Consider the following 23,559-nt stretch of genomic DNA (forward strand, 5'->3'; position numbering starts at 1 on the left):
CATGACGCATTAAGGGCGTGTCCGAAACCCTGTTTTGGATTCACATGATCTAACAGGGTTGAGCTTATTTTCTTAATGAGTTGTGGGTGTGTTTTGAGCATAACATGCATTAAATCAGTCAGAGTCTCATCTCCCATTCCCTTTAAGAGTCAGTTGTGTCGCGACATGGCGCATTTGCTATTTACTGTACATGGCAATTTATGCAAGTGGAAAAACTGAACGCTTTATTAGCGAGAAAACAGTTAAACAGAGCATCTGCAGCGTGAGGATGAAGAATGAGCCTCCTTCATTCGGCCTCTTTACTTTTACTCTTTACTCCTTTACTTTCGTGGATAAAGAAACGTTGTTGTACGCACTCCACTGAAGACATCCATTAGCCTACATATTTAATTTTGTTTGTCAAGCACAAAGATTTGTTTTAAAACTATTTCTAAATTCAGTTCTAATTTCCAGCAAACTATTCGTATGCCTCATACGTCTCCAAAACATGACAGGTTGACAAATCTAAAACTGTTTTTATTAAAACAAATATAAGTATGCATATAATAAATACCTCTACAAGTAATAATAATATTATAAAAATGCATATTGTCATAAATAAACTGAAAAAAAAAAACTTGTCATATATCGGTCATAAACATGAGGCTTGAGACTTGTGTCAGGTCATGATTATAACGGATTATTAACACCCGTTGTAGTAAAGTGTTACCAAAAATTAGTTTTTGTGTATACATTTACAATAATTTTGAGACAAAATTTGGAAAAACAATATCGAATCAGTTTATTTAAAAGTGAAAATTGTCAGGTACAGCTCAAGTACGGCATTAAAGATAGTGACCTACTAATGGTTTACAACTTGAAACACTTTTCGTCCAAACAAAGTCAAGTAAAAATATGATGGAGAATAATGTTCTTCTAAATGAGAGTGAAACAAAGCTGTAATCGTCATGTCCATAACAGATATCTGCAAACAAATGAAGCTGGAAACTGCATCTTTGAGTTGTCTAGGCCAAGCCATGGAAAGCTGTTATCCGGTACAGAGTCACTGCCGGCAGGTGTCATGGAAAGCCTCCAGAGTTCGGAAGTCCCTCCATGTAGGAGGAAGACCCTCCTGCAGGTATTTGCCACAGCGCTGACACGGGGTCTGGAAAAGCTTGATGTAGCTCCTTAACCAGGTCTGGTAAAAAGAACAACACACAAATACTAAAAGTAGAGCCTTATATCTCAAGCTGAGTTTTCATGTCATTCTAGTTGTTGTGACACTTAAAATATATATATTTATTACACTCACTGACCACTTTAATAGGCACACCTGTCCAACTGCGGGTTAACCCAAATTTCTAATCAGCCAATTACAGCAACTCAATGCATTTAGGTATGTAGATGTGATCAATATGATCTGCTGCAGTTCAAACCGAGCATCAGAATGGGGAAGAAAGGTGATTTAAGTGACTTTGAACGTGGCATGGTTGTTGGTGACAGACGGGCTGGTCTGAGTATTTCAGAAACTGCTGAACTACTGGGATTTTCATGCACAACCTTCTCTAGGGTTTGCAGAGAATGCTCTGAAAAAGAGAAACTATCCAGTGAGCGGCAGTTCTGTGGGCGCAAATGCCTTGTTAATGCCAGAGTTTAGAGGAGAATGGCCAGCCTGGTTTGAGCTGATAGAAAGGCAATAGTAACTCATAAAACAACCGAGGAGTGCTAAAGAGCATCTCTGAAAGCCCAATATGTCCACCTTTGAGATGGATGGGTTACAGCAGCAAATGACCACACCAAGTGCCACTCCTGTCAGCTAAGAACAGGAAACTGAGGCTACAACTCGCACAGGCTCACCAAAATTAGACATAAGATTGGAAAAACATTGCCTGGTCTGATGAGTCTCGATTTCAGCTGCAACATTTGGATGGTAGGATCAGAATTTGGCATCAACATTAAAGCATGGATCCATCCTGCCTTGTATCAACAGTTCAGGCTGGTGGTGGTGTAATGGTGTGGGGGATATTTTCTTGACACACTTTGGGCACATTAGTACCAATTGAGCATCGTGTCAACATCACAGCTTACCGGAGTATTGTTGCTGACCATGTCCATTCCTTTTATGACTACAGTGTACCCATCTTCTGACAGCTACTTCCAGCAGGATAACACACCCTGCCATAAAGCCTGAATCATCTCAGACTGGTTTCTTGAACATTACATTGAGTTCACTGTACTAAAATGGGCTCCACAGTCACCAGAGCTCAATCCAGTAGAGCACTGCAGTATCTGCGGTAACTATGTGATGCTATCATGTCAATATGGAGCAAAATCTATAGGAATATTTCCAGTAGCTTGTTGCATCTATATCATAAAAGATTAAGGCAAAAGGGGGTCCCGGTACTAGTAAGGTGTACCTAATAAAGTGGCCGTATATATATAATATATATATATTTTTTTTACATATAAATTATACACTACTAACTGTACATATATTGGAAGAAATTTCAGTTGATGTAAACATGAACAGATGTAGTTCTATTATGGGCTGTTGAATGCTCGATTCTGAGTGGCTGATGAACGTTCGAAGGGCTCATTCAGAATGGGTTTTTCCATTTCAATGCATTACTAATCCTTTGTTTTTCAATGTAGCCTGTAGCTTTTCAAAACAGCTTGATGGAGGTACCTGACCATTACACTCTCATTTTTTTGTGCAGTGTTTTTTTTTGCCATGTTATACTGTAAGAACTTTATATAGAGTGCTACTCATCACTGTCAGTTCCAAAGTGGACCAATAAGAATAGCTTGGAGGGTGGGCAAACACCACAAAGTTTCTGATAACAGGCATTTAGTGACACTCTAATACTCTACATCATGTGTTTTTAGATGGAAAGACATATTCTGTGTGAATGAGCCCTAATGTGTGCAAATTTTATTATTGTGAGCATTTATACTTCTGCGTTGTGTTGCACTGCAATAACACTTCCAAATTGCTAGTAGGGACATAGTTTCTACGCTCTGCTATCAAGATTTTTTGACGATGTTTTAAGATTTAGACAGAAACTTGTGAACGTTACAACCTTAGTCATTTAAAAACATAACAAATGCATAAATCTGATGCTCTTCTGCAGGTCTAAGGACTTGTTTAACACTCACACCACTGGTTTTGCTCCACCCCACAGGTCCTGGTCATGCCTCCACACTTGTCACTGTTAACAAGCTGACCCATCACAGATCTCATACTCTGCCTTGTCACAATTTTGTTCGAAGGCATTTGTACCAAGTTCATTTGATGCTTAGACGCTTAAAAACCGTAGACATTTATTGAAATACATCATCTAAAAATGATGTGTTTTATTAGGTATAGAAAATGACAAGGCACATAATTGACTCCAGCTGTTGAAATGTTTTATAATAACATTGTGGCTGCGTTACAACCTTCATGGATTACATTCGAATATTTCAATGGCCCGTCCTTAATTATTCCTTACAAATAGAGTGTTCGTAAGTATACTTTTTATCATTATAATTTATAGTGGTGTAGTTGAATATGTTCATCGAGTATATCTTTTTAATGTACTTTCTGCAATAATTTAATCTCAATATAGCTCAGTGGAAGTAAACAAACTTCAAACACAAACTCTTAAAGACTGGATGAACACAAGAGACTGCCTTGAACTCATTTTGACCACACCGAAGCATAGGAGAGCTTATTTTCCCGGCTAAAATGCAGTAAGTGTGCCAGCGGATGGCCTCACCCTCGGCTGGCCTCATTGCATTGGCATTGGTGGTGTGAGATCAGCATGAGGGTCTGTGGGTCTCACAGCGGTCACAAGCAGACATTGATTTAACAGCAGGAGGAGTGTGTCTGCTCTCCTCTCCAGCCCGTCTTCACTGGGCCGCTCTGCACAGCCGGGGTTTACTTGCACCTGTCAGGACGCATTGTCTTTCCTAATTCATCTGCCGACTCAAACCACCCTCCACTGATTCCCTTCCCTGTTATTCATACTCCAATTAGCACACACAACAGTCCAATTTATTATGTTCACCTTGCTAGTAACAAGCTGGGCCCCATTTTTAATTTCCTTAATTCTTTGTGGCATGGATTCAACATGGTGCTTCCTTAGTGATTTTGGTCAATACTGACAAGATAGCATCTAAAGCTGTGGATCTGTTGACTGCTCATCCATGATGTGAAGATGTGAATCTCCCACTTCTAAAGGTGCTCAACTGGATTGAGATCTGGTCACTTGTGCCTCGTTTCAACTGAGTGGTACAGTTTGGTACAGTACAGGTCACCTTTATAAGGCTTGTGTCTCCACTGCCAAATGGTACCATTGGTAGGAGTGGTGTATGACAGAAAGTTGCAGTCAATGTCATTCTCATTCGAAGAAATGTTAAAAAGCAAAGCTGTACTGGTCATTCACATATCATACGGGAAGCACTTCTCACAAAACAGATGCTTAATACACAAATAATTACTGAACAATTACATACAACTCAGCTTAGACCGAATTTGGGTTCAAAAACAAAAGAAAACATATAGCCTAGTCAGTACAAACATCTCATCTGTATCTTTAATCTTCACCAGCACATGTAACCTATTGTTAGAAAGCAATTTTGTCATTCTGGGTTCATTATAGTCCAAAAGGTGATGATAATAGTTAAATACGGCAGTCTATTCTTGTTTTAGGTTGCTGAAAGAATCATTTGTTCGTTTGTTTTATCCTGCTTCACTTTTACGCTTGTGCGTTTCTGAAAGAATGTAAAAATCAGTGATCACGCGCAGGTTTTCAGCATGAGCTTGAGTTCGTTATTTCAAAGATAACAAACTCAAGCTCATGTGATCTAAATCATTAGATCACTGATGTCCATGTAAAGGTAGTCACAAGCCCCAAACCCAGAAAAAAGGTGTTCTCTGATTTTAATGAAAGCCTTTCCACAGGTTAGTAGTAAGCTAATTTAATGTTATTAGCATAATGCAAATCTTGTGTTCATGCTAGCAAACAAATGATCAAAAAATATATATTAATGCAATTCAAATATATAAAATATAAATTGATGTTTACTTTAAACTTATTATAAATATATATTTATATTGTTCATTTATAACGATTAAAATATATATTGTTTGTCAAATAATTTTGACCATTTTGGCACCAGTAACGTTTTAAAAGTATCGATTTAGTACCAGTATCGAAATAACCCAAAATGATATCCAACCCTAATTATCATGATGTAATGTTTGTGTATTTAAATATGGTGCTTTTTTGTTTTCATGCTCATGGCTTGTCGCACACGCTAGTGATGTTTCTCTGTGAACCAATAACACTCTGCTGCGAATCTAGCAATTTGGTAGCATTTTGATTTCCTTTTGAAAACATACCCAAAAATTGGTATGCTACAGTTCACTTTTTGGTACCTTTTGAGAGTAGAAACTGACATAAAAGCATACTGAACTGTACCGTACTATACCGAAGCACTTAGTGGAAACGTGCTATTAAGTAGACTTTTGATGATTTAAAATTTTCTTGTGATTAATTGTGAAAGCTTTTATCACGGTATATGGTATTATCATGATATTGTCCTAAGCTGCAAAAAAGTTTACCTAACAGGTATAATAAGTAAAAAATATTATTGTAACAGTATTTAATAAGCTGATTGTAACTTGTAAACTTTCGGTGTTAAAGTAGTGAATAATATGGCATTGATTATGCACTACTACATAAGAAATGATTGAATCTTGCATCTCAGAAAGCCCATTTGTTGTTTATGAATCCCCACAACACTCTATATCAAGAAAATGGTGCCATAATTGGGGGAAAATCATGTAGTCTAAGCCGGGTTTTACTGGAGCCTTTCTATGAGCTCAAATCATTCTGATCATCCTCCGACCTCTGGCATCAACAGCTCTTTTTTTCCCACAGAACTGCTGCTCGTCGGATGTGTTTTCAGACCATTTTTTGTAAACCCTAGACATAGTTGTATATGAAAATCCCAGTAGATAGTCTGGCACTAACAACCACACCTTTATCAAAGTTATCTTTATTCATTATTCTGGTGCACAGTTCCCATTCTTTCAAGTCTTAAGATGGGCAGCAGTACAGGGTCTTCGTTGTCGGATTTTGCACTTTAAAATTTTCACATTCTCTATTGGAGACAGGTCGGGACTACAGGCAGGCCAGTCAAGTACCTGTATCCTCGTCCTCCACAGCCAGTGGTTTATAATGTGTACATAATGTGGTTTTCAATTGTCTTGTTAAAACATGCATGGGCCCCTGAAAAATATGTCACTTCAGCAGAGCATTTTGATAACGTCAACATGCCCTAACGTACTCGGCTGCTTCTATTTATTGGCAATATAAATTTATCAACCAATGTCAATTCATTACCAGAATGGCATAACAAAAACGTAATGAAAAAAGGGATCATAAAGCAGTATTTGGAGAGACTAACAACCAGTGGTGTTTTATTTTATTTATTTTTTAAATTATAAATATGCTGTGCCTGCCGGGGATGGCCTTGGACTGAAGTGAATCAATGGTGTGTTTAAATCCATGTACACGGGAGAAAGCCCACAATTCCAGCCATGATCAGAATAGCTCCACATTGATCTTACTGAGAAGTAATCAATCATTCCTCTCTATTCCAAGCTTGGAGCAAAGGTCGGCTGACTATTTAAAGACAAACCTTACTTAAAGCTTCATCACATCAAAAAAATGCATCTACAACAAGGTTAACTTGTTAAAATGTTTACATTTTGGTTTGTTATACGAGTGAGGTTTCTGTGTATTTTCATATATTAAGGAATTCTTCTTTTATTCAGAGGTACAGTAATGTTTACAGTATACTCTGTCGATTCATTTTCACTATGTGTGTTCTCGTGAAATTAAACCAATGACCTCAGTGATGCTTTAACCCTCCTTTACTGGTTGAGCAAGAGAAATATTTCCTTTTTTGATGAGTCCAAGTCTCAGCTTTTGGTCTTAAATGCATACTCGTGTGCTAGCTTTTAGCCTTTAGTTAAGCAGCACCCCATAGCCAAAGGAGGAAAGTCATATTTGCATGTAATATTTCTTTGCTAGCGTCACTATAATTGTAAAAGTGATGCACTGTACCCACCATGAAGGAGCGAACCACAACATCAGGCATCTGCGGTAGCTGGTAATGCAGGAGGGCTGTGGTTGCATGATCAGTGACCTGCAAGAACAAAATCATCACTAAAAACAATAACATGACTGGCTACATTCACAAAACCAAATGAGAATATAAGGTACCAGACAACAATACGGTCATAAGAACAATGGGTTTCAAGTGACTGAACTATTGCTTCTCAAAAAATAAAAATAAAATAAAGAGATTGATATATTTGAATGATTTGCATAAATTCAGATCTTTATCTATTTTGTTGTGATGTCTGAAGGGAACATTGCCCCGCCAACCTGTTCAAAATAGTGTAAGTTTTCCGTTGTGCTGATTAACACTTAATGCATGTTGTTGTTATTACTAGGAGTTATGGGCAAGAATAGAGCAATCTGCTATTGTCTAACTGCATTGCTTTATTGCATTCCTGCATTTGCACATATACACTGTACCATAGCAGCTTGTTGCTTCAACAATGTCTTGATAAGGCATGATGGGTGTTTTGTTTTCAACTTTCAACCAATCACAACAGACTGGGTCATCGGACCAATCGCCACAGATTAGTGTAACGGAAACCAAACTATGAAAATAATTATATAGCCAGTATGACATATTTACAGTCTGTAACTAGGAGAACATTTTCTGTAAGTTAAACTAATGACATAAAATGCTAAAAGAAAATACTAATAAACCAATTCTTATTTAAGGAAATGTCAATTCGCTGCATGTCGTCATACCTTTTTTCTTTTTATAAATATTTATAAATTCTGCTCACTAATTCTGCATTATTCGATCCAAAGTACAGCAAAAACAGCAACTTTTTGAAATATTTATCTCTTTTAAATAGCTGTTTTCTATTTAAATTTAATTTAACAAGTCATCTATTCATGTGATATCAAAACTGAATTTTTAGCATCATTACATTAGTAATGTGATACTTCAGAAACCATTGTAATAATATATATATATATATATATATATATATATATATATATATATATATATATATAAATAATATTATAAATGACCTTTTCACTTTTGATCAATTTAAAGCATCTTTGAGAGATAAATAAAAGTATTATTTTCTGTAATTTCCTTTTCCATTTCTGTATATCTTTTCTTTTCTATTTCTTTTTAAATTATTATGTTGAAATCAATCTCAAAACTTGCAAATAGAACTTATTTCTAAAGCACGCCTCTATTTTTCACATTTCTACTGTTTTTGAAGTACTTTGGATTAAACAATTGCAGGCTTGGTTAGCTGAAGAGACTTATTTAAATAGATTAAACCTATTTTAAACATCTAAACCTTTTGACTGGTAGTGTATATATAAAATGATTGTATTTATTCAATTAAAAACATTTTAACAATTCTAATTATACAATCTACAGTGCACAATGCTACAATGCAATACATCTTTGTTCTTGAACTTGTGTTTTACACTTATTTTAGCATTTCTTTCATTGCATGCACAGGCACACATTTGAAGAAGTCCTAATTAAACTCCGCTTCCAGATCAATCTACCTACACCCAGATTAACTCCAAAGTCCAATTTTCAGAAGAACACTATAACCTTATTACTTTCCCTAAAATCCCATCTTCCATCACTAATGTAATTATAGAAAGGGACTAAAAAGCGAACCGCTTCAATCTCCAGTCATCACTTCATTACACTCCCAAAAGTCTGACCACAGTGACCAAAAGTCCCTATGGAGAAAAAACAGAGAATTTTACCTCCCGGAAAAGGAAAAGAAACTCAGACAGCTATTGTTGCAAAAAAAAAAACAAAAAAAAAAATTATAATAATATTAAAAATAAATAAATAAATAAAATTTGTAAATGGTTATTAAAGGTGTTGTATGTGAGTTTTTGATTCTTTTAAAGCAGTGGGACACAAAGTAGGGGTCGGGACCCCCTGGGGTAAGGGGTAGCTTGGTGATTTCTAAAAGTTAAATAAATGTTATTAAACTATTATAATTACCATATTGTATCCATAACCCACAGGAGATAATAGTAGTTAATATTTATATAAAAAAAGCAACAACATGCTCATTAAAAGCCATCAGCCTTTACATTTTTTTTTTTTAAAAAGGTTTGTGTGTTTACGTTAGATAAACAACACAGCAATAGGGTCAGCTGCAACAAATTGATTTTGTAGCACCAGGTTAAACTTTCTGACACCTTTATGGCAATCAAATACATGAAAAATAAATACAGGCCACAACTGAACATTGAGGATGATCTCTGAATGGTGGTCTCCAAAATTAAACCAAGACTATATTTGAGCTGAAAATATTGTGCCCACCAGTCTCATTAGTTGAGGTAATTATTTAATTAAACAAAATAATAAATGACTGTATAAATTATAGCCTATAGTCATTAGACTGTTGCACTTTGTCAATATGCTTGTGTTTATATATGTTTATTTTTGTGTGTGCAGCATTTCTATATTCATAACCACCTCCGAGCAATGTAGGGGTCGTGAGTCACTGTCATTTTATGGGTTGTGGGCTGAAAAGTCTGGGAACCCCTGTTCTAAAGCATAAACATATTATCATATGTTTTTAAAGATATTTAAGAAACATGCTAAACGAACATTCTTGATTATCTAAAAAAACAATGCTGAAGTCAGATATTCTGCTTTAAAAATGTGCTGTCCGTGCCAAAACGCTGTCTTTGTTTTGGTCTTTTAACCCGCCCAATGCCAGTTTAGCCAATTATATTTCAGCACCCCGGGGTTGCCTTGTTGGAAAACCACATATTTCATCGATTCAGTCAGGAAGTCTCTCAAAGTGTGCGTCCGTGACTGAAATGCAACCTCCGATGGACAGTAGCAGCCCCAAAATAAGACACAGATTCAGAGTTCCACCTGAGGTGGTTATTTATTAGCAAATAATATAAATATTATGAACATAAACATTAGGTGAGCAGGTTATATTGTAACTATGTCCTAACAACACGCTAAGTGATGAGATTTGCAGTGATAAGCAATTTGGCTGTTTGCACCAGACGAAAAATCAGCCATTCAGAAGCGCAGAATAGTGCACTCACTGAACTCCAACAAAATGGTACATTAATTCATATTAAACCACTTTAACATTATTAAATGTAGATGCTAAATCACTGCTATGTGTTGGCTTGCACCGATTCACAGTTCTGAAGTTCAATTTCAAATGCTTTATTTTACTTTAAGATCTGAGGTGAAATATCTGCTGCTGCTTTCAGTAGTATGTCAATAGGTGCCATGTAGAATGGCATTCAAACTCACATTATTAGCATTTAACACTAAATAAAGCACATGAGGTGCACCTGAGGTGATCATTGTGATCATTTTCTGTTTCTAAAATATAAATTTCAGGTGTTAGTAAGAACAAAAACTCAATTTAATATGGAAAGTATTCCTTCTATCGCATGCTGTTGCTTTTATTCAGAACATGGTTTAAAGCAGCCTAAAATCAGCCTTCAGGCTTGACAGTCAGGCACACTCCTGTTGATGTTGTCAATCTGGCAACCTGTGCTTGCATGTGTTTTGAATGAGTGTGCAATAGCTAGTTCAACCACTGGGTGTTAAACTTACATACTGCACCTTTAATGTATTTATTAACATGAACTAATTATTAAAAATACTTGTATAGTATTTATTAATCCATTAATAACACAAAAATTCATGCAAAATAAATGCATCAACTAAAATGAACTAACACAACCTTATTGTAAAGTGCTACCAAAAAAAAATTGAGTAATGCATTAACAAACACAAAAAAACATCTGTGTGGAAACTATCGGACAGCGGGGACGTGTGAAGAGTAAAGAACGATTAATTAAGCGAGCACAGAAAACGGGAATGCAGAAGTGACAGCTGGGAGGGGAAGATGAGAGGCAGCCCGTCCCTCCAGTTTCGGGTTCAAGAACGCGTTTGCAGCCGGAGAAAAGCAGAAATAAACAGGTCTGCGCTTTGATCAGCCCGTGCCGATGCGAGCAGCTCAGTTACAATGCCAGCCGGGTTCCTGCAACCCCTCGCTTTCAGTTCCAGGCAGCTCCTCGTACACATTCTCTTAAGTTTTTTTCCTCCACGCTCTTTCAAAGGTGCATCAGCATTACCCAGAATGCATGGTTTCATCTGCCTCGGAGGCTTGACTGCTCTCTAATTCCAGTCTAATGAGATTCGGGCAGGCTGGAGAGAAGACGCCTGAGCCCAGATGTTTAGAGGCTGTCAAATGAGGGCCAAGTGGAAATGAAATCAAAAAAACTAGCACGCAGACAAATGATGTCTGAGGGATGAAAGGCTGGGATTGGAGGCGGAGAGGTGACAAAAAACGCCAGCGTCATTGGGAAGATCTTATTAGGATTTCACGGACATTCTATGCAAATGTTAGTTATTAATTTATTGCACTGCTCAAATGGAGAATACAAGAGCAGGGTGGTTTAATTACACACTACGGGTAATGAGAAAGACACGGTCTGTTGACTACAGTGAGTTTTGTGTATTTGTTAGGATGTGTTAAGATGTTACCCACCTTTTGAAATGCTTGATAGTTGGACTTCGACCAGATGTCCAGCTAAAAAGAAAAAAAGAGAAGTAGATTTCAATCATTGTTAAGCTCCTTAAAACCCAACTGGATAGTCAGTACACTGTAAAAATCCAACTTAAAAATTGTTAACTCAGTTTGAAATTGTAAACTAGGTGGACATATTTTTGAGTTTAGAGTTGAATTTACTCATAAAAATGATTTAACTGCACGTTTAGAACTGTGTGTTTAATCAAAATAAAATAAATCACTAGAGGAAACTTTGAATTTTGATTTCTTCATTTCAGCGTTTCTACTGTAAAAAAAAATTGAGTTAATTTAAAATTGTAAAGCAACCAGCTGCAAACAAACTGAGTTTATTAAGCTTCAGTGGTTGAAGTTGATCCAAATTATTGCGTAAAGTATACTTGACTTAAACCTTTTCAGTCAGCCTTTTCAGTCAACTTAAAAAAATAATTTGATAATAATTTTGATACAATAACCTATGCTGCAACGTGGGATTTGCCGGCTGTTTGCTATTAAAGAAGGGAGAAGCAGACACTATTATTAATGGGACTTTGTCTGACTTTGACAGGGACTTCTTTCTCTGGATCATAACATGTACGTGTAATTAAAATTGTTGCTGTTTTTGTGTAGTTTGCAAAAAGTTTGTTTAATTTTTGTGTTCTAAGTTGTAATCACTCCGTGCGGCGTGCTTCTTCCTTTATCGAATTTAAATTAGTTTCTGAATTCGCGATTCTTTGCTGTTTGCCTTTGCTATGGCCACCATCAGCTGTTCCTACACACACGTGGCGTGGTCAGTTTTCAAAATAGTTCATCTTTTGCCACTGTGTGGATTAATACTGAATGTGTGTCGTTATTACTTGGGGTTAGCGTTAAAAGTAGAGTAATATGCTGGTGTTTAACTGCATTGCTTTATTGCATTACTGCATTGGGCTCTCACATACTTTCTGCTACTTCATAGTTGTGGTGGGCCTTTCTCTCCGTCTCATGCTGAACGCAGTCGACCAATCATAACAGATTCTGTCATCGGACCAATCAGAGCAGATTAGCTTCCCGCTAAGGAGGGGTTTGGGAACAAATGAATTGCTGAACAAATCATATGGGAGTCGTTGGGATAATTAGGTTAAAATAAATGCATATTTTAAGACAATGAAAGTGTTTTTTGACCTTGCATGCATATCAGTATGTTGTTGAAGACTCCTAAAATCGACCTTTTATAATGTATAATAGGGGCTTTTTAAATAAAAGGTTTTAAGTAGTATTTTGAAAAAATTGTATAAAAATGTATAAATAAAATAACATAATAGGTATGTTTGTGCACTCTGGCAGTTTATATAAGAAACTTCTGACAAATTAACACTCAACACTACCTTTAACTTTAATTTTAATTAATCAGCATGCATTTCCAACACACAAAGGCTCATTTTATTTAAAAACGTACAACCCCAAATCAGAAAAAGTTGACAATGAAAAAAATGCTAATAAAAAGAAAGTAGATATTTCCAAATTTATTTTGACTTGTAATTTATTGCAGACAATATAAACACATATTATTTCATGTTTTGCCTGGTCAACTTCAATTCATTTGTAAGTATAAATCCTTTCCTGTTATTCAGACCTGCAACACATTGCAAAAAAAGTAAGGACAGGAGAAATTTAGGGCCAGTAATCGTGTAAATTGGTTAAATAATGATGTAATTTGAAACTGTTGATGTCACCGGGTGATTGTAATAAGGAATTGGTGCAAAAGCAGCATTCCAGAAAGGTCTAGTCCTTTAGGAGCAAAGATGGGCTAAGGATTACCATTTTGCCAACAAATATGTGAGAAAATTGAAATGTTTAAAAATAATGTTTTTCAATAAAGATATAAAGACATTTGTATATTTCACCTTCATCTGGAGGAGTTTCAGTGCATGCGCAAAGCCTATGCTGAATAACCTTTATCTTGGATCCCTTAGGCACTGCATCAAGAATCGACAATCATCTATAAGCGATATCACTACATGGGCTCAGGACTGCTTTGGCAAACCTTTGTTAATTACCACAATACATAGTTACATCCACAAATGCCAGTTAAAACGGTACTGTGGCAAAAGGAAGCCCTGTGTTAACAGTGTCCAGAAGCGGCATCGACTTCTGTGAGCTCGAAGGCATCTGAGATGGACCATCACATAGTGGAAATGTCTTTTTTTATTTGCAATTTCCATACTGTCCCAACCTTTCTGATTTCTGATATTAAAGGGATAGTTCACCCAAAAATGAAAATTGTCATCATTTACTCAGCCTCCTCTTGCTTGAGTTTCTTTCGTGTGTTGAATACAAATAAAGATATACTGAAAATCTTTTTTTCTTCAAGCAGCCATTGACTTCCAGAGCATTTTTTTTTCTATCATGATTGTCAATGGCTGCTTTCCCCCCAACATTCTTCAGAATATATCATCTTGTGTTCAGCAGAAGAAAGAAATTCACAAAACTTTAAAGCTACTGAGTAAATAACAAAGAGAGTTTCATGTTTGGGTGAACTATCCCTTTAGATATACAATACATTGAGATAAATGACATATTGTTGCCTTGAGTTTTTCTTTTTAAAGGAATGACTCTAAGATACTTTATTAACTGGGAAAACTGGGTATTTTAATTAATGCTTTGAAAACAAAACCAAGCAATCCGCATAGCTTTTGTACTTCATAGCATTCAGTGTTGACTCAGCATTCTTTAAAGTGTACGGTCTAGTCTTGTGATCTTCTAGTGGTGATTTTCGCTGCATGTGTAGATGAGTTTGTTTTACCTGTCTCAAACAAGCACTGTGTGATCAGTCAGTCATGGATTGAGCTCAATGGATTCTTAAACCAGAACATTTAAATCTCCACTGTTCAACATTTATTTTACCAACTGGGTAGAGGGTGCCTGTCTTTCATTGAATTAGGCAATTTTGTTAATAATCTTTAATCAGCTGCAGCCCAAAGTAGTTTTTATAACAACGTTCCAGTTATAAAACCTGGAAATTTGATATTTAATTAAAATATTACACATCACCTAGAATTAATGAGTCCACAGTTTCCAGAAGATGAAACAACAAAATATAATGTCATACATAAATATAAGATTAAATAAAATAAATAAATGGTAGGCCACCCCCTATGCCTTAATCTAGCGATGCATTGTACAGTTTCAAGCATGACTTGTTAGAAAGCCAAGGGTGAAATCACAGAGATCTAATTGTGCTAGATTTTTGTGAATTGAACACAAAACAAATAAGTTTTGTATCTGTGTATCTGTGGTTACACTCAGTAAACAGTGGCGAGTTCGGTGAACTCTCGACCTTCACAGCCAATCACTGTCATTCCTGTTAAGCACATGAACACAATGGCACATTGGTGGCATTTAGGGAACATGCTCAACAGTGCTCAAATGGGAAAGAGCCATATTTTAAATTTTAATATTGATTGGTACCCAATTCCAGTATCGTGACAATCCAACTTCGCTAGATGTTATTTGACAGTGTAAAGGTCAGTTACGTTGAGCCCTGCGTCAGGTTGTTGTGTGAGGGCCTAAAAAAAAAACTCATTACTAATCAAGCCATTGAGCGAAGGTCATCAGAAGAGTTTTCAAAGACGACAACAAATCAAAATGTTCTCCGAGTCTAATATCAAACAGGCCCGGTGTCAGCATTTATCAGAGAAATCAGACTCCATCTCCCCTCTGTCCTCAAACCCACCTCCATACACTGCTGCCCTTTGAAGTAAAAAGAATGCCGGATAGCAAATTACCCAAGAGATGTCTGAGATAGTCTTTGAAGCCCTACTTTGATAGCATAGTTTCCCTTCTCCTACCCCTTCCTCTCCCTTTTTTGTGTGTGCTTGGGGGTTCAGGCGAGCTCCGTTGGACCTCTTGCATATGGTTATGGTGAGCTATGTGGCATCGTTTGGACTAGAGGCGCCGTTTAAAGAAAAACACTGTCAATATTCTGCTCCTGAATGAACATTATCTCGCACAGTCATCAAATTACCTCTAAATTATACAGGTACAGTTGAAGATGATTATTAGTCTTCAGGTGAAATTTTCATTCTATCAAATATTTCCCCAAGTGGTGTTCTTCTTTCCACACATTCTTAAGCATAATAGTTTAAATAACTAATTTGTTTTGTATTTGTCATGATGACAGTACATAATATTTTACTATTTATAAAACAAGATATTAGTATTCGCCTTTAAGTGACATTTAAAGGCTTAACTATTATGTGTGTGATAAGATGCTTACTGTAGGAAACGAGACGAAATGAAACACATTGGGTTCACAAGAACAAGATGAGGCAAGATTTTTATACTATTTTTTGGAATCCTCGATGAAATTTATGAATGGAAAATATAAAAGTCTTTTATTTAACTGAATTGTAATAAATTTTATTTTGCTTTTACTTTAACAAATTATATGCTGTAAAAGGCATGCAAACGACGCTAAATATTTGCTAATATACAAATGGAAAATAGATTTTTACAAAAAAAAAGAAAAAAGAAAACTGAAAAAAGACTATTTAGATGCTTTTAGTCAACTTGCAATGAATATTTTACTTTTATTTTAATGAATTATGCCGTAAATGACATGTGAACGAACACTGCAAAATATTTTGCTAAAAACTTTACTGACTGGACAAACTCTGAGCTACTGGATGCGAGTATGGACTGATAGGAGAGAGCCGTTTTAATGGAATTTGACAGCGCATGCCGAATGAAAAGAAAACTTCTGTTTTTTTTCCGGACGGCATAAATGATGGCGATGATGAAGGGTGTGTGTGTCTTCAGGAGTTTACTGTGTGTGTGAGTGTGTGTGTGTACTCGGAGGAGTTGTGTGTGTCTGTGGTGCTTTACTGACTCGGTAGGTGCAGAGATTAGTGTCTTGGCTTATCCCGTCACAAAATATGGCGAAAACTCCAACACGATGGTTTGATTATGGAGTTTATATGTCTGTACAGCACTTCAATAATATGACTAAAATAGGAACACTCCATGTATTAATTCCATTGGTGTTTATGACGACTCATATCTTGCTATTCCATCACATGGTTAACTTGTGTAGCAGAAGTTGTAGCCTTTGCTTTTGGACGTGGCAACTTTTTTAAAGAAACTGTTACATTACACCCGCCCAAGCAAACAAGTGACCAAAAAGCAGACCAAAAAAAGTGTACCAACACCTCCTTGAAGAGGTGGTCTCGGTACGATTTCAAACGAACCCTAGAGCAGTTTGTTTGTGGTGAGAACTTGATCAAACAAGAACAGACCCAACCGCAAAAAGTATTGTGCCTATTTGGATGATCCAGCTGCCGTAGTAGAATGCACAGTACTATATTATGGGGTGTGGAGGAAAAACACTCTTTGACAGAGCTTTACCAACAAATTTAAACAGAAAGAGAGAGGGAAAAAAAAGGAAGATGACCATGTCGCAGTTTAGCTAAATTAATTCACGCCTCCTCCTGAAGAGACTTGCGATGCACCTTTGCAACGCATTAAAACATTTTCCAGTCGCAGCTGCGCTTCATTCTCGAAATGCATAGTTTGTCTAAAGTGATGTATACAGACTTTATACAGTGCTATACTATGACCAGGACCCAGTCAGTCAGTCGCTCCATAGTAAAATGCAACATTTTGCCACTTTGTTTACTTGCGGGAGTTCCATTGTCATTTTCCTGCACATTAATTCTGACCAATCGAAAAGCAGTTTAGGAAATATGTTCAATAAAATCTGGCCAATGAGTGATGTGGAGTTTGTCACATGACTGCATTTTGGGTTTTTTTAACTGGTTCGGACCAAAGCAATCAGTGTGGTGTGAAAAGGACCCCAGAACAGGAGAAAAATGCTACAATGTATCATTTGTTGCCCTTTTTTCCGGACCAAACAAACCGAACCACAGATGTGAAAGCTCCCTAAGATCCTAAGTGATTCTGATTGATTTCTGCTCAACCCCAAAACTTATTTTTAAATAAGCAGTGTGCTTTTTTAACATCCAGAAAAAGCTCATCTAATTTTAAAGCTTCCCAAATATTAAATCTATAATGAGCTTTAATTAATGACTGTTTGCTGTTTTTGAGAGTTTGAGTTTTCTTCCCAAATAAACTTGATCTCATTTCTGTTGAGTTGCTCTGTAGTGTTTATTTATAACAGAATTAAATATAAACACAGTTCAATATGAACACAGTATACAGTATATAAGCATCAAATCAACATTTTATCTCAATTAATGATCTCAACATTGCTTATTTATATTGACAAAAGTACTTAATGAACTTAAATCCCCTTTTCTCTCAATACCCCAAGCAGAAAATCATCATTTTATGTTGTAAAATGTTCATTAACAGTTGTAGAACTGTATATTTTAAAAGAAATGGCCTGTAATTGTGATTCATGGATGTTTTAAGGCTGCCTGATATTGTAAAAAAATTACACATTGTGATATTTTTTTTATATATACTATATGATAGACTTGCTTTGTTTACTAAATAAGTGGATCTAGATGAATTAAATCGTAAACTTATACGATTAAAAAATAGTTAAAAAGCTACTTTTTAAAATTTTATTTAAGTTTTTAGTTATGATACATCCAAAATGTTTATTTTTTACAGATTTGCCTGCAGAAATAACAAAAAAATGTGCACAGATTCTGCCTGGCCCTAATTATAATCCAGACTCCACATTGGGTATTCTCGTGATGTGACTATAGCGAATGATCACATTGCAATATCGATGTTAAAACGATATATTGTGCAGCCCTATTTTCCACTTAATTATGTTTTTGGATTGCATTATGGGACCTTGATCTCTGCTCTGACAACCTCTAATGGTAAACATTGAACTTAGCAATTAAAATGTCACACAGTCTTGGTTCATGTATGTTTTTTTTTTGTTACCAATTTATTTTCTTTGAGAAACACTAAAACATTCTGAAATTACTAAATGTAACGATAGATTAATATTTAATGCTATTAAAATATGTACATTAAGAACAAACAATAAATAAATAGCACAATAAAAACACTAGAAGACAATGGTTAAATATAAAAATAGAAAGAAAATTAAATTAATATAAGCAGTTTTTAATAAAAAAAAACATTTTAAGCACAAAATTATAAGCCCCTTTAAGCTATATTTTTTTCCTACTGTCTATAGAACAAACCATTGCTATATAACATATTATATACACACACACACATACATTCATACATATATAAATAAATAAATAAATAAATAAATATATATATATATATATATATATATATATATATATATATATATATATATATATATATATATATATATATATATGTATGTGTGTGTGTGTGTGTGTGTGTGTGTGTGTGTGTGTGTACGCATACACACGTTACTTTGAACAATAAATAAATGTCCTAATATTTATGGCCCAAATGAACTTTAAATAAAAGTACATGTTTGGATATTTAGACAATGTAATTTTATATATTTTAATTTGTAATAACCACCGTTTTATTTTACCTTTAACAAAGTACACTCGCAAAAAATTGCTATAAACAATCTGCCATAGTAACTATAATTGTTAGCAACAAAAATTACAAATATATCCGTTTTAGCAATATGCAGTCAGCAATACGCAAACACTTTATTTCTCATCTACACTACCAGTATCTATCAGTGATCAATCAATGTTTTTTCACCGCAGTAATAAGCTCAGTTTGGTCGTCACTGCTGATATCCCGGTTCGAGCGTTGCTGTGACAGTCAGTTGCAGCTTTCTGTTGAAGAAGCGGAGGTTAATTTGCGATTGCTCACCACACACATTTGGACGCAGAGGCCCAGCGGCGCGCAGCACAAAGCACCGGCCTGGCAAGCAGTTCAGAAGATTCACATGGGCTGCCATAATTAACTGTGATCAAGCTCCTCTGCAGCTTTGATGGCCACCTCATATTAGTGTCACCAAAGAGTGTTCAAACGCTGCGGAGTCGTACAGATCGCTTCACAATGAATGAGAGGAAGCTGACACGGGGGACGTGAGGATAGAGGGTATCGCATACGTACATGCTTTTCATGTTCAAGAGAGAGCCCGACTCGTCATGTGAATTATTAAACGGCTGCATAGAGACTTTTATCAATAGATTCAAAATACGGCCATTTCACCTTCTTACCTAAGCCAGATGAAGCCTACTCGAGCTATGTTTTAATGTTAAACTATAGACTTAAGAACTGACTGAAATTATGTTTTACCTTTCGGTCCTCTGTGTATATGTTCTCGTGGAAACCTCTGACAATCGTGCGGTCGATGAAAAGGCTCCTCATTACCACGATGGCTTTCAAAACCTTCCCCAGAGTCACCTGGAATGAGAAAAATTCAAGCTTCACTTAATATATGGGAAATTTAGCTTTTTTGAAACTCTGTTTATGCCCAAATGTGTTCACAAAAACAAACTTCTAACAAAAACAAACTGTAATAGCTTAAAATTAAATGGACTATTTACAAACTGAATATTTTAGTCTTTGAAAAATACTGAAATTGTTTGTAATTACTACATGTAATGAGGAATTTATATTTTAATCCTGATAAAATATAAATGAAATATGTACAAAAAATAGCATAGAAAAAAGCGAGAAAAGATAGTGGCTGACTATGATAATAAAAAAATATATAAATAATAATAGAACAACCTAATGTCTTTTTCCTATAGAATTTTAAGATTTATTTTTACAGTTAATATTTTTTTTACCCCATCCCCCTTTTCTTTGTTCTGTATATAGTTTCGATAAGCATGATATAAAATGAGGGAAAGGGATATGTTGTTCTGTCGCTGTCAGGAGGAAATTTCTGTTTCCTTTTTGATCCTGGAAAAGCTGGAAAAATGACGTCTACCGAAGCTGTGAATTGTATCTCTGTGCGATAAAAACTTTTTAAAAATAATAATAATAGGAAAAAAAAAGAAAAAAATGAAACTAATAAATAGTTTAAAATTAAATGGAGAAATTATTTCTCTAGCAAATAAAATAAAATAAAATAAGATCTTATTAACCTTAAGATGACTGAAAAAATGCTAAAAATTATATATTTTGTGATGGCTGTACCCTTTTTAACAAAAGCAAAAATAAATAAAAAAGATGTGCATGAAAACATACAAATTTGCAAAAATAAATGACAAGTTCAGGAGAGGAAAAAGTAATCTGAACTCCAATTTATATTTGTTAAATTATATATATATATATATATATATATATATATATATATATATATATATATATATATATATATATATATATATATATACATACATACATACACACACACACACACACACACACACACACATACACATACATTCATAATTTTTTTTTTTTACTTTTTGCCCTCATGTGTTTACAAACAATTTTCTGAAGTAATACAGTTTCAAATTTAATGGAGAACACATTTCTATAACTACAACAAGATAAAATAAAAACTCTTAATAATAAAGATCTTACAAACCTTAAGATGACTGCTAAAGGTACAATATTTTGTGATGACTTTACAATTAAAAAAAAAAAAAAAAGCAAAACGAAATGAAAAAAATGTGCATAAAAAAACAGTTGCAAAAAATAAATGACAGTTCTTGTGAAAAAAAATTGAATATGAACTCCACAAACAAAAATAAAACTGTTTACTTGTTAAATTAATAAATATATATATTTGACCAAAAAACTAAATAAAAGTATTTTTTTTAATTGTACAAATTTAATGTGTATGTAGTTTATTTTAGAATAATAGCTGTGTGACTGAATAATAATGCACAAAATACACTAATAAAAGCTTTTAACAATCTGCCATATTAACTATATTGTTTACTTTTTTTAACTCATTTTTTGCCCTCATGTGTTCACAAAAACAAACTTCTGAATTTACAGTTTAAAATTAAATAGAGAACACCTTTCTCTGGAAAATAAACTAATGTTAGCACTAGGCATAGGCCACATTAAGATTCTAATGATAAGATAACCTTGAATAAAAAAAATCACGGTATTACAGTATTGTAATTACTACTTTAAAATATATTGTTTTTAAATGTCTGGGTGAAAACCCATGACTGCATTTAACTGAGTATATTTTTAACCAGCGTATTCATTTTAAATATTTTGGAACAGTAGCTTTCGATATGGAGGGTCTTTTTCAGCTGAAGATACAGTTGCCCTAAAAAACTAAATTAAATATTTGTAAAAAAACATGTGTATGTATGTGTGTATGCAAGCATGTATGTATATATATATATATATATATATATATATATATATATATATATATATATATATATATATATATATATACACACACACACACACATACATACATACATACACAGTATATATATATATATATATATATATATATATATATATATATATATATATATAAACTCACATACACCATAGAAACGGTATAACAGAAAATTTTGACGGTTTTAAAACCTTGACTTTTTTAAACCACAGTAAACCAAACATTGAAACTGGTTATCGTCCCATACCTAGTTAGCACATCAACAAAGTACACCAAATTACTTTATATTAATGCAAAAAAAAAGAGAGATCTTCATCAGGTACAAACCTAGTAATGTACTTCCATTAGGTGTATAACCTTGTATATGTGAGGAAGAATAATTAATAAAAAATAAATAAACTAAAATAAGACCGGTAAATTAATAATAAATAATTAAATGAACTTCAAATCAATACACAAAGCCTCAAAAATTATTTAAATGGCTTATGATCTCATTTAAAATAAAAAAATTCAATATTTTATGATTGATTTACACATTTTAAGACTGCAATTAAAACCAATGCACAAATATAGCAAAAATAAATGTCAAATGCATTGTTAAGTAAAACTCGACATGACCTTCGTTAATAAAAATAGTTCATTTACAGATAAACACAGTAACAGATTAAAAATCCAACCCAAACATCTTTAATTTAGTATTTAATTGCGAATCAAAAACAGCTGCTTTGCCCAATTTTTCTCAGACACTGAAACATACAGCACAAAACTCTCGTCTCTCTTCTGAGATCTTGTTTCTCCTTCATGCCAAAAAAAAGTTCACACTCCAAGCCTGAAGCCATCTGCTGCCAGGAGGGGTTTCGCTAGAGTCTTTAAGCTTAAGATGGGTTTAATCAAAGGCAAAGGAGGAAATCCCAGTACAATATTCTCAAATCCTCACATTCACTTAGGTTTCCTGTGTACGAACACCTCCAGAGAAACACTGATACTGTAGAACGGCGGGCCAGGCAGAGGGGTGAGGATCTCTGAACCAAACCCTCGTTTTATTTGCTAAAGCTGTTCAAACATCAACACCATCCCATTAACAAAACGGCAGTGTGTTTGGGCTGAGCTCCACTTGCTGAATCGTTTGGGCATCGTGCACAGAAAGGGATGCTGGGGAAGAATGGTCAGGTCTGAATGCTGGCAGGATGGGTGATGGCTGGTTTTGTGGCCCCTGAGATCTAACCCTACCACTGACTGTGAAGGGAAAATGCTCAGATGCCCCGGGATAAAACACCAGGACAATGGCGGCCAGCGGGAGAAAGTTCAGCTAAAATAACACCTGAGTGACAAAGTCTGAACCAAAAAAAAAAAAGAAAAAAAAAGAAAACTCAGAATGCCCCTTATGGCTCGTTTTATGAGAAACAGCAACTCCTTATAACAACCTCACTTACTTCTAAATTTGTACATTTGTATCTTTGACACATTACCATGCTATTATATATGATATGATTTATGATATCATATATAATAGGCATATGAGCTGAAATATGAATGATATAAAATATGGATATGATATATATAATACATGGATAAGATATTATGAGATATGATATTAGGTATCATATTAAGTATGATATAAGGTATGACATGAGATATGAAATGA

The 23,559-nt window shown here is 34.8% G+C and overlaps 1 protein-coding gene across 3 annotated transcripts in view; it reads right to left on the reverse strand.

The window, feature by feature from the left end:
* Positions 1-756: 756 nt before the first annotated feature.
* med27 (mediator complex subunit 27) overlaps positions 757-23,559 on the reverse strand; it is a 129,619-nt gene continuing 106,816 nt past the window's right edge. For 2 of the 3 annotated variants that reach the window (XM_088651067.1, NM_200660.1), the window contains 4 exon segments: positions 19,886-19,993; positions 11,642-11,683; positions 7,102-7,179; positions 757-1,177 (listed from right to left, as the gene is read on the reverse strand). In XM_088651067.1, the coding sequence (XP_088507193.1) occupies positions 1,043-1,177; positions 7,102-7,179; positions 11,642-11,683; positions 19,886-19,993 (363 nt within the window). In that variant the 3' untranslated portion in view covers positions 757-1,042. 3 annotated transcript variants of the gene reach the window in all.

This window comes from Danio rerio, chromosome 8 (genome assembly GCF_052040795.2).
Source record: "Danio rerio strain M-AB ecotype USA chromosome 8, GRCz13ab, whole genome shotgun sequence".
Lineage (NCBI taxonomy): Eukaryota > Metazoa > Chordata > Actinopteri > Cypriniformes > Danionidae > Danio > Danio rerio.